Source organism: Helianthus annuus, chromosome 9 (assembly GCF_002127325.2).
Source record: "Helianthus annuus cultivar XRQ/B chromosome 9, HanXRQr2.0-SUNRISE, whole genome shotgun sequence".
NCBI lineage: Eukaryota > Viridiplantae > Streptophyta > Magnoliopsida > Asterales > Asteraceae > Helianthus > Helianthus annuus.
In genome coordinates, this window is record NC_035441.2 from 170,719,330 (window position 1) to 170,731,459 (window position 12,130).

A 12,130-nucleotide genomic window follows, 5' to 3' on the forward strand; every position below is an offset into this window, starting at 1 on the left:
TAAAACATTGCATAATAGTCGCCTATTCTCTTTGGGCCCAAATTAGGCCATACTGCCATAGCATTGATCCTTTTTCAGGACAAGATTCTGTACACTTTTGTTTTTTGAACAACTAAGATATCGATGTTCACGAAATGTATTGAACGACCTTTATTTCATTTGAACAGAACTTGTGGAAAAAATCATTATGAGAACAAGTACCTAGCAAGCATGAAACAATAGTTTTTGGTCCTAACCTTATTAAGAGCTACCTAAACTAAACCCAAGATTGCTTCTTGCATTGAACCGTTGCAACAACAGAACAGAATTCAATACAACAACCTCGATTGGCTTATTATATAGAAATAAGGACCGCAATTACAAACACGATTAGCATGAAGGGGCGCCAAGATTTGAGGCAAGCCGTAACAGGTCACTGAAAACACCACCAGCTGTTACTTCTGCTCCGGCTCCCGGACCGCGAACGATTAGAGGTTGTTTATTGTACCTTTCTGTTGTAAAAGCAATGATGTTATCAGAACCCGACAGCTGGGCAAACGGGTGTTGCTTTTTGTATCGTTGCAACTCCACAACTCCCTTCTGGTTTTTAACATCCACAACCCCAACATATCTTAGAACCTGAAAAAAAAAAACAAGAACTTTTAGATCACATAAAAAAGGCGAGACTCATTTGCATGTTTCTAACAAATACACCAGACACGTTGGCCGGTCAACATGCACATGTTAGTTTGCATTTGAAAACTTTTTTTATATAAATTTAATGAGCAAATTAAAAATTGGAAAGATCTTAATTAGAAGTTGCTTACTTCTCCGGCATCCTCTGCAGCTTGACGCTTAGTGGCTATATCTGAGTCATAGGACGGCAGCTGCTGCATGAAATCATCCACTGATGCAGTTTCCTGAAAGTCAACAAAACATTATATAAAAATTGTAATATATATATTATAAAATACAAGTATCAAATCTGCGTTTGAAACAGATGATACACCTACATATGTATTCATGCATGCCCATTGTTAGATAAATGATTATAAGGCTCGATCATATTTATATATAGTTATATATATAATTATCTATTTATTTATTTTTATAAAACGGCAGTTATGGCCGTGATATGTATCTGTATATATACTCATTGTTTGTAACCGGATGGACCATCAATTCATTTTATGAACACAATATAGTTTCGTTATTCAAAACCCTAAACTCAGAAAACCAACAAAGTGGTATCAGAGCCATACAGATCAAATTCAAGAAATCATCAATTCTCGAAGCATGAATCAGGGACAGGGAATTCAAACTCAACTTCCAAAATTCACAGGGCAAAACTACTACCACTGGCACATTCAAGTGAAAGTTTTACTTGAATCTCAAGAACTGTGGAATGTAGTTAATGAAGGAATTCGAGAATTAGGCACTAATCCAACGGAAGAAGCGATTTCAACGCACAGAGATGCAGTCAAAAAGGATAAACGGGCGTTATATATCTTATTTCAATCTGTAAGTGAAACTATATTCGAGAGGATTGCACTGGCAACATCATCAAAAGAGGCGTGGAACATCCTGCATAAATCATACCGTGGAGAAAATCGGGTAAAGACGATTAAACTTCAATCTCTTCGATGTGAATTTGATTCGTTAAAAATGAGGGAAGGGGAATCTATAGAAGATTATTTTAATCGGACGATTCTTATAGTTAATCAACTAAGGATGAACGAGGAATCAATTAGTGAACAAAGAATTGTAGAAAAAATTCTACGAAGTTTAACTCGAAACTATGAATCGGTGGTAATAACTGTGGAAGAAACAAAAAATTTAGAAAATATTTCGACTGAGGAATTAATGGGTATACTACAATCTCATGAATTGAGATTGAAACGATATGAAGATACACCCACTGAACATGCATTTCAAATGCAAAATTCAAGTCAAGACCGCTATAGTTCATCACGGAATGAAACAAAAGGACGCGGGAAAAGTAAGGGTCGGAATTGGAGCACAGTTAGATGTTATAATTGTCAGAAGATGGGTCACACGGCCAAGTTTTGTCATCGAAAGGATGATTATGAAAAACCTGACAACGTTTTGATTCATAGAGATGAAGAAAATAATGAACAAGAAGACACAATGTTCATGATCTTCAATATGGAGGAAACAATCAAGGATGATTGTTGGTATTTGGATAGTGGTTGTAGTAACCACATGACGGGAAACAGGGAACTCTTCATCAACTTAGATGAATCGATAAAGAAGGAAGTAAGAACTGGGGACGATAAACGGCTGGAAGTACAAGGATGCGGCGAAGTTTCAATTACAATCAAAGATAAAATTCGGAGAATACCAAAGGTGTTCTATGTAAAGGGCTTAAAACATAATCTTTTAAGCGTAGGGCAACTCATCGAAAAAGGATATGCAGTTTACTTCAAAGAAAATCATTGCATAATTAAGGATGCAAACGATGAAATTGTTGGAAACATTAACATGACACGTAACAAGATGTTTCCTCTTCGGCCAGTTAATGACTTACACCTTGTAATGACCATGACCATGAAGGAAACGTCTTCACTCTGGCATAGGAGATATGGACACGTCAACATGGATACGTTAATTAAAATGGAGAATAAGGGTCTGGTGTTTGGTTTGCCGAAGATAACGAAGGATGGGGATGTATGTGAGGGTTGTGTTTCGGGTAAACAGTCAAGGAAAGCTTTTCAAAAGAAAACCACATGGCAAGCTAGTAAACCCTTGCAACTGATTCACTCTGACATTTGCGGACCTATGAGGACTGAATCAATAGGAGGATGTAGATATTTCATTACATTCATCGATGATTATTCAAGGAAGACTTGGGTGTACTTTCTCAAATTCAAATCAGAAGCGTTGAATTTCTTTAAAGCCTTCAAGACCTTGAATGAAAGACAGTCAGAACACTTGATCAAAACCTTAAGAACAGATCGTGGGGGTGAATATTGCAGCAAGATATTCCAAGACTATCTAAAAGAAAATGGCATACGTCACCAACTTACAACTAGTTACACGCCTCAGCAGAACGGAGTGGCAGAAAGGAAAAATAGGACGTTGATGGAGTTAAGTAGAAGTATGATGAATATCAAACGTTTACCGAATAACTACTGGGCAGAAGCAATAGCTTGTGCAACGTACATACTGAATCGAACCATCACCAAGACCCGGCCCAATGTAACTCCATATGAAGCCTGGTATGGAGTTAAACCAAATGTAGAACATCTAAAGATTTTTGGTTGCTTAGCCTATGTGCATGTTCCAAAGCAACATCGAGATAAGTTAAATGAAAAAACAGAAAAGGCGGTGTTCGTTGGGTATAGTGAACATAGTAAGGGTTACAAGCTATATAATCCTCAAACAAACAAAATCATTATTAGTCGTGATGTAGTGTTTGATGAAGACAAACAGTGGGTTCTGCCATTAGAGAGCTCCAAGACTCCGGTTATAATACCGGATGATAATGAGGTTTTGACACAAACACAGACAGAATCAAATGTGACACAAGAGAATGAAGAGATACCTCATGAACATGAATCATCACCTGCTGATGATATCTCGGAACACAACAACTTGTCAACTGCTGCAAATGATGAGATACTTCCTGAAAATGAGACACCAAATGCACCAACAGATCATGGAGATAGTTCGTCCACATCAGATTCAGAAAATGAAGTTATTCGTACAAAAACTAAAACTGTGAAGAATGTCTATCGAAGGACGAAAGCACTGACAGAAGCGGAGGTTAGACAGAAATATAGAGAGAATCAAGTGGTTAATTTTGTTCTTTTCACTAGTTCAGATCCCACATCTTATGAAGAAGCAAGTCAAGATCCTAAATGGTTAGAAGCAATGGATAACGAGATAGAATCCATTCATAAAAATCACACGTGGGAACTTGTAGATCCTCCATCACAACAAAAGCCGATTGGAGTCAAATGGATTTACAAGACGAAATTTGATGAAAAGGGCAATGTAGATAAGTACAAGGCCAGATTAGTTGTGAAAGGATATAAGCAGAAGTACGGCATAGATTACCAGGAAGTATTTGCACCCGTAATCAGATTCGAGACAGTTCGATTGGTGTTAGCCCTTGCAGCAGAATATGGTTGGCACCTCCATCAAATGGATGTAAAAACAGCGTTTTTAAACGGCAACTTAGAAGAACGGGTATATATAGAACAACCTCAAGGGTATGTAAAGGAAGGAGAAGAGAACAAGGTATGTTTTCTAAAACGAGCTTTGTATGGTTTAAAACAAGCTCCAAGAGCGTGGTATAGTCGGATAGACGCATATTTCATTCAAAACAATTTTAGAAAATGCATCTACGAGCATACACTATATATCAAGGATACAAATGATGGAAAGATTGTCATTTGTCTATATGTGGATGATCTAATAATAGCAAGTAGTTCAGAGAAACTAATTACAGATTTCAAAGAATCAATGAAAGAAGCGTTCGAAATGACAGACATGGGTCGGTTACACTATTTTCTAGGCATGGAGGTTACTTATGAGAAGGGAAATATAACCCTGTCTCAAAGGAAGTATATGAAAAATCTTTTAGTAAAATACAGGATGACACATTCCAACACAGTATCAACGCCAATGGAATATGGTTTAAAATTATCTAAAGAGGATCCAGAAGAATTTGTAGACGAAGGGTTGTATCGTAGTTTAGTGGGGAGCCTAATGTATCTGACAAATACGAGGCCAGACATCATGTTCGCAGTGAGTAAGATAAGTAGGTTCATGGAATGCCCAAAGAAAAGTCACTGGGAAGCAGCTAAACGCATACTAAAATACATCAAGGGGACCCAAGAACAAGGAGTTACATATTCAAAAGGGGGAAAGAAACATTTAACAGGGTTCAGTGACAGTGATTATGCAGGTAATATAGATGATAGCAAAAGTACTTCAGGATATATATTTCATCTAGGAACAGGACCCATATCTTGGCAATCGAAGAAACAGAAGGTAGTTGCATTATCTTCAACTGAAGCTGAGTACATGGCACTATCTCTAGCTGGGTGTCAAGCTTTATGGATTAAAGGAATTCTAAATGATCTGCTGGGCAAGAAAGAATATCCTATTCCTATATTTTGTGATAACAAATCAACCATATGTCTTGCTAAAGACCCGGTATATCACGGTAAAAGCAAACACATAAGAGTCAAATATCACTTCATTAGAGATTTAATAAAGAAAGGCGAAGTTGAAGTATTGTTCTGCACTACAAAAGAACAATTGGCAGACATCATGACGAAGGCTCTCCAACCCAAGGATTTCATTCGAATAAAAGAATTGCTGCATATGAATCTGATATGATCAAGCTTACGGGAGGGTGTTAGATAAATGATTATAAGGCTCGATCATATTTATATATAGTTATATATATAATTATCTATTTATTTATTTTTATAAAACGGCAGTTATGGCCGTGATATGTATCTGTATATATACTCATTGTTTGTAACCGGATGGACCATCAATTCATTTTATGAACACAATATAGTTTCGTTATTCAAAACCCTAAACTCAGAAAACCAACACCCATGTGATTGTATCAATACATTTATTTACATACTTATATTGTTCACAATGTTATGGCATGGTTTATAATCAAAGCCAAACAACTTGCAAACTATAACCGAAGTATTTAACATTTGCATTTGATCATATAGGTGTTGTTTGTTTTTGAAGAGGTAAAAGGTCTGCAGTCTGCGGACCACATCTGCAGGCATCTGCAGGAGAAGAGATGGACCAAAGGTCTGCAGTCTGCAAGGAGAATAGTGTTTGTTTTTTTTTTTACTTATACAAAAACCTCTTCTCACAACACACACACAACACTCCTCTCTCTCTCTCTCTGCCTTCATCTACCACCGCTTCCACCTTTTCCCCCAAATTCTCACCACAAAATCACTACAATCTGCCCAAATCTCGATCAGTAACAACCGAAAACATTCTCCATCTTTTTCGTCATCATCAACGTCACCCACCACCGCAAATCCACCACCTCCGCCATAGCACCACCGCCATCAAAACCCACCACCATCGTTCCTGCCGCTCCCTCTCTCTCTCTCTCTCTACAGTCTCTCTCTCTCTCTCACTGATCTCTCTCTCTCTTCTTTCTCTCTCTCTTTCTCTATGGTCTCTCTCTCTCTCTACAGTCTTTCCCTCTCTCTCTCCACCGATGATGATGGTGGTGGACTGTGTAGCTCCGATGATGATGGTGGTGGTGATGTATCAGGTGGCGGTGGTGGTTCTATTTTCTGGGTTTTGTTCTGGTGACGGTGGTGGTGGTGGTGGTGACGGTGGTGGTGAGGATTGACGGTGACCGTGATGTGGTGGATCTGGGTGGTGGAGGTTGAAGAGGAGAGGAGAGAAGAGGTTTGAAGACATGGGTATAAGTCTGCTTGGGGAAGAGGTGAGGCAGAGGTAAAAGGTCTGCAGATCTTCAAGAAAACAAACAAGTTGCAGGACCCTTATGTCTGCGTGACGTAGACATAAGTGCTCAGAAGAGCTTTTAACCAAAAAACAAACACCACCTTAGTCAATGTTTCTTCTTGATTCAAATCTAAGAAAAAATCCATACGCTTGGTTAAATACAGGATTTTCAAAATGATCATAATTCTCACCTTTAATGGGTCTGGCACAAGGCTTTGCACAGGAATATCTGAAAGTTCAAGGTTTAAACCACATTCTCTAGCAAGAATTATCACCTGCAAGATTGTTAAAAAATTATAACACCGTGTATTAACTTTATTTATATCATTTTATTTTTACATTTATAAATACCTTTCTGGCTACATCGGTACCAGCAAGATCATCCCTAGGGTCAGGTTCGGTGTAGCCTGCTGCTTTTGCCTCCATCACTACTTCACTGAACGCTCGTGTGTCGACAAAACTGTTGAATATATAACTCAATGTCCCACTGCAAAGACATAAAAACTTATGTTATGAGAACAATTTATTCATTTAACAAATGACTGAATGAGTAACATGGTTGATTAATTAACCTGAAAATGCCTTCAATTTTGATAATCTTATCCCCTGTTTGAAGAAGATCTCTTAACGTATGCATGATTGGTAGACCAGCTCCAACAGTAGCTTCATAAAAGTAATGAGTGAACGATTGCCTTTGACGAGCTCTCAGCTTCAAATACTATATCAAATATAAGTCTCCATCAGGAACTAGAAACAAGACAAATATCGGTTTTACCATTGCAGATTACATCAAACATGTTACCTTATCAAGTGGTCCAGAATTCGCTTTCTTATTTGGGGTAATAATATGAATTCCTGTGTGTAACCAGTCATGATAGTGATCTGCAACATCAGTGCTTGATGTACAGTCTACTAATACCGTATTGGGGATAAAATGATTCCCGTGAACATGATGAACAAACTTTTCCAGATCGGCTTTTTCTCCTTTCTCATTCTGAAGTTCTTTCCAGTTAGAAAGATCAATACCCCTACAACAGGTTAAAAAACAATATCAAAACTTTTCCTCAGTAGCATTTTCTTCGATCCAAGACACAAAACTTACGTGTCACTCAGTAGCATTTTCTTCGATCCAATGATACCCATAACGCGTAAATCAGTTTTAGACTTTTCCTTCAGTACTGCTGCCTACAACAGAAACATCCTAATGTATTCAGAAGAAATTTAAAAACAACCAAACGATCTTGTATCAGAAAGAGGTAGAGATCTGTTTGGATCGAAGCAAGCTAATTAAGAAGCAAATAAACCTTTTTTTAATAACACAAAATGTAAATTATACCTGATCCCTAAGCTGATTAAGTAAAGTGGCACCAATCAGCCCAGGTCCAATTATGCCAACTGCTATTGACGTTTTAGAAAGATAGAATCTTGAATGAACGGCTCTTAGGGCTCTCACGCAATCTTCTCTTTTGACAACTACTGTGATGTTGTACTCTGAGCATCCTTGTGCTATAGCTCGGATGTTAATATTAGCCTGCAATGCAAGAACGTTGCGAGAACCATGAATAACAATAAACAAACTGTCAAAAATTTACATACAGACCATATTATATGTAATCATGTATGACAAATCAAGGTGTACATAACTGACCTTGGCAAGTGCATTAAATAGTGTGGCGCTAACACCTGGGGTGCTAGCCATTTTCTGCCCAACTGCTGCAAGAATGCTACAGTTCGGGATTATTGCAACCTATACATAAAGCATACAAATACAATAAATAAAAATAAAAATCCACCAATATAGTACACTTGCTACATATTGCAATGATGTATGAAGTGCAACTTTGGTTTAACAGATTGTATAGAACTTTTGTAATTAAAGAGCAATATATCTGTGTATAAATATGTGTGTGTGTGTATATGATTTATTGGAGTTTTTTTGGACTTGAGTTAAAGCTCGTTACCTGAGAAAGACGGCCAGCACTCAAAGCTTGACGAAATCTAGCCTCTAATGCCTTTGCAACCGCGTTCACTTCCTTCTCAGGCACAGCAAAGCACACAGAATGTTCACTGCTAGCCTGTAATTACACCACACTTAACATAAGAAGTCAACTATTAATAATTCATAAGACACTAGAGAAACATACCTGAGAAATCATGATGACATTAGCTCCAACATCTTTAACAGCCGCAAAAATGGCACTTGCTGTACCCGGAACACCAGCCATTCCAGTTCTATAAAACCATTACGTAAACGCAAATCAAAAAAATATAAAATAAACAAATAGATAGGTGGAAGACAATGCAAGAAAACCCACCCCTCGACATTTACAAGGGCCAAGTTGTCTATGGTTGCAAAGCCTTTTACATAAGCTACCGAGTCCTTTTTTACTTCAGCTTCAATGATGGGTGCCCTGCAAATTTTTGTTCCAGGTGCAGAGAGGTTGAAGATGTTTCTTATAACGATCGGAATGTCATACTGCATCACTGGAATGATAGTTCGAGGATGTAAAACATTTGCCCCAAAATATGACTGCGTTAAGCACATTAGATTAGTTACAAACAGAACCGAGAAATCTTAACGGTATAAGCCGAAAGAGATTAATTTGTTTACCATTTCCCATGCCTCTTGATAAGATAAGGTGTTCAGTACAACCGCCTCACTAACTGCAAAACATTTTAATCTTTAGAAAGCTAGTGATGCTTATATCAACAGATTTTTGAATTTTGTTAAGATTTATGTTACATATCTTGAATGGCGAAACAAACCTTTTCTAGGATCTGCGCTATACACGCCATCGACGTCCGTCCAAATTGTCACTTGGCGGGCCCTGAATAAAGCACCCATGATAGCAGCAGAGAAATCGCTCCCGTCCCTTTTCAAAGTTGTCGGTATATTTTGAGGTGTGCTAGCTATAAAACCAGTAGCAACAACTACCTTAGAAGGATTTTGCGAGAGCCAATTGTCAAGTCTTTGCTCTGATTCCTCGTAATCGGGATCAACTTGATTAGAACCAGCAGGTGTCACAATCAAGACATCCCTTGTGTCCATCCATGTACAATCTATCCCACCCTGATAATTACGTAAACAGAAATTTAAAAACAATAAAACGAATCTCTAATTCACTCATATTTGAAGTATATTCGGTATCAAAGTAATCACCTTTCTGAGGACAGCTGATAATATCTGAGCTGACCATAACTCTCCGTGTCCCGCAACAAAAGCGGAAAAAGATTCTGTACCATGTCCAGCTGAACACGAAGACATCATAATCATTAATTCATTATTATTCAAAAGTAGTATAAGCATAAGCGGAAATGAAAACCAGAAGGGATAAAAAAACCTATATATATTGCACGTAGCATTGCTTTCAGGTTATGGACATCACGAGTCAGAACAGACAAGAAACTAGCAAGTTCGTCCCCATCAAGCAGGTTAACAGCAGTCAACTTGTGTTTTTCAAATACAGCATCAAGAGCCGCTTCATACGAATCGTCTCGTGACTGCGCTTTCTCAATAAGATCATACATCATGTCTGTAACTTTCGACATTGCGGAAACAACCACCAGCTTTCTCTCAGAGCTGTCTTCGATAACAATATTCGCAACATTTTGGATTCTCTGCGCAGTTCCCACACACGTGCCACCAAACTTGTGAATAGACCAGGTGTCACCCTTCACTATCGGCGACTTCACAGCCACTTCAGCTGTCGAAACATCTGACAAATCGATAAAACCAAACAAATTATATAAAAACACACATATAACCTGTAATCAACAAGACAAAGACTCAAACTTAAACCTGCTGTAACCGAAGCCGAAGCCGAAACTTTGAAACCATGTGACTCTCTTTTATCCAAATAACATCTGTTTTCAATTCAAGTTCATAACTTTAAAGCTTTAACAATAAACATCAATTAACAGAGCCATAGATCAAATCTTACTTATGAATCAAACTGCGTTGAAGGTGAGATGATGCACTTGATAAGCAAACCCTAGACTTTGTATCTACAACTGCATCATGTGCTGCTAATTGAGAGCACAATCTTGGCAAACATGATGATGAAACAGGACTCAACAATGCCATATGTTCTTAAATCTTAACTACAGTCACTGTGACAAAAACACAAACAGTTGGTGTGCATTACAAAAATTCGCACGATACAAACGCAACAGACAAATTAAACTGAACATTATAGGATAATTAACAGCTAAACTGATAGAAATGATACAAAAATTATACACTTACAGTGCCGCCGGTGGATGTTGTTGTTGTAATAAACCCTACTGGTAACTGATGCGCATACCAACCACCAATTATGCTGTGTTTTCTGGCAATAAATAAAAGGGTCATTAATGTAAAATCAAAGGGACCACCTGATTGTGTTTTGGCCTTTCGGAATATTCAATTCAATACCACAAGTTTTTCTGGCATGAATACAATGGGGGTTTTATCGTTTATGCAAACCAGATGATATTATTATTATTATTGTTGTTGTTGTTGTTTTTACGGTTTTTTTTTTTTTTTTTTTTGAAAGGCTTATGTTTACGTATTTGTCCAAATATTAACTATTTCTAAAACAGGAAATATGAATGTAACATCCACTCAAATCAACTTGGCATTTTCCATCACAATAATCAGTTTTGGAAAATCTTAGTTGAATATATATTACTTTATTTGTCTATTTTAGATTTTCGATGTAAATGTAATAATAATCGTTTTTACATACTTATTAATAAAGAATTTTAAATCTTACATCCTAATACTCTAGTTAGGATATATTTTTGTCTAGCGATTTTTTAAATAAAAAAGCACATCTAACACTTTAATCCGAACGAGATCGAATGTGTTTAGGTGGCCGAACGGATGCATTGGAGAGGATCATATATTACCTCTCATGTGTGAAGATGTTTATAAGCAATAAGTTGTAGTTCAAACATAATAAATTAATTCTGATGTGTAAAGATGTTTGTAAGTAATAAGTTGTGGTTCAAACGTAATAAAGAAACTTATTCCTCCGTAATGATTTTACCCTATTGTTGCAATTATATAATTAAGACTATAATATTCTAAAAACAAATAGTTATTGTGTTTAAAGTAAAAGTTGGTTTGAAGTAATCACTTTTTGTATAATTAAACTTTCTATAATATATAACCAACTTTAGGTGCATGGTTGTGATTTTCGCATAAATACTTGATTAATATATAACCAGCTTTAGGTGCATGGTTGTGATTTTCGCATAAATACTTGATACTTTTTTCATATTATATTTAAGGGTAGAGATATGGTAAAAAGTGTCTAAAATGTAAGAAGGTTAAGAAGTGTTTTAAAGCATTGGATATTTGATTTAATGGTTGAGATCAATAGGGTATAAAAATGTAAATTGTGTTTTAATTAGAGGGACCTTATGTAAATTGAAGGGCAATAGTGTATTTTTCAATGTTTCAAATATAGTAACCGTATCCTACACAACCAAAAACACCTACATTCACTCCTTTTTCCTTAAAAATCAGAATTAATAATCAATATCTAAATCGAAAGCCTCTGTGTTTTATATAAGATTCAAGGCGTGGTGTTTTACGTTTAGAAGAACTGTAATCAAATTCATGGCGTGGTGTTTTAAAACATTTGAATAAATTGACTATGATTCAAGTCATGGTGTT

The 12,130-nt window shown here is 36.8% G+C and overlaps 1 protein-coding gene across 1 annotated transcript; it reads right to left on the minus strand.

The window, feature by feature from the left end:
- Positions 1-126: 126 nt before the first annotated feature.
- On the minus strand, positions 127-10,884 carry LOC110879567 (bifunctional aspartokinase/homoserine dehydrogenase, chloroplastic). The gene is made up of 19 exons (XM_022128039.2): positions 10,715-10,884; positions 10,410-10,578; positions 10,268-10,332; positions 9,810-10,184; positions 9,629-9,717; positions 9,235-9,538; positions 9,080-9,132; positions 8,784-8,998; positions 8,613-8,700; positions 8,430-8,543; positions 8,117-8,215; positions 7,805-7,999; positions 7,571-7,653; positions 7,271-7,496; positions 7,041-7,186; positions 6,820-6,955; positions 6,660-6,743; positions 807-899; positions 127-618 (listed from the first exon to the last, which is right to left on the minus strand). Exons 2-19 carry the CDS (start codon positions 10,550-10,552, stop codon positions 370-372), a joined length of 2,757 nt encoding a protein of 918 aa, XP_021983731.1. The 5' UTR covers positions 10,553-10,578; positions 10,715-10,884; the 3' UTR covers positions 127-369.
- Between the last annotated feature and the right edge of the window lie 1,246 nt (positions 10,885-12,130).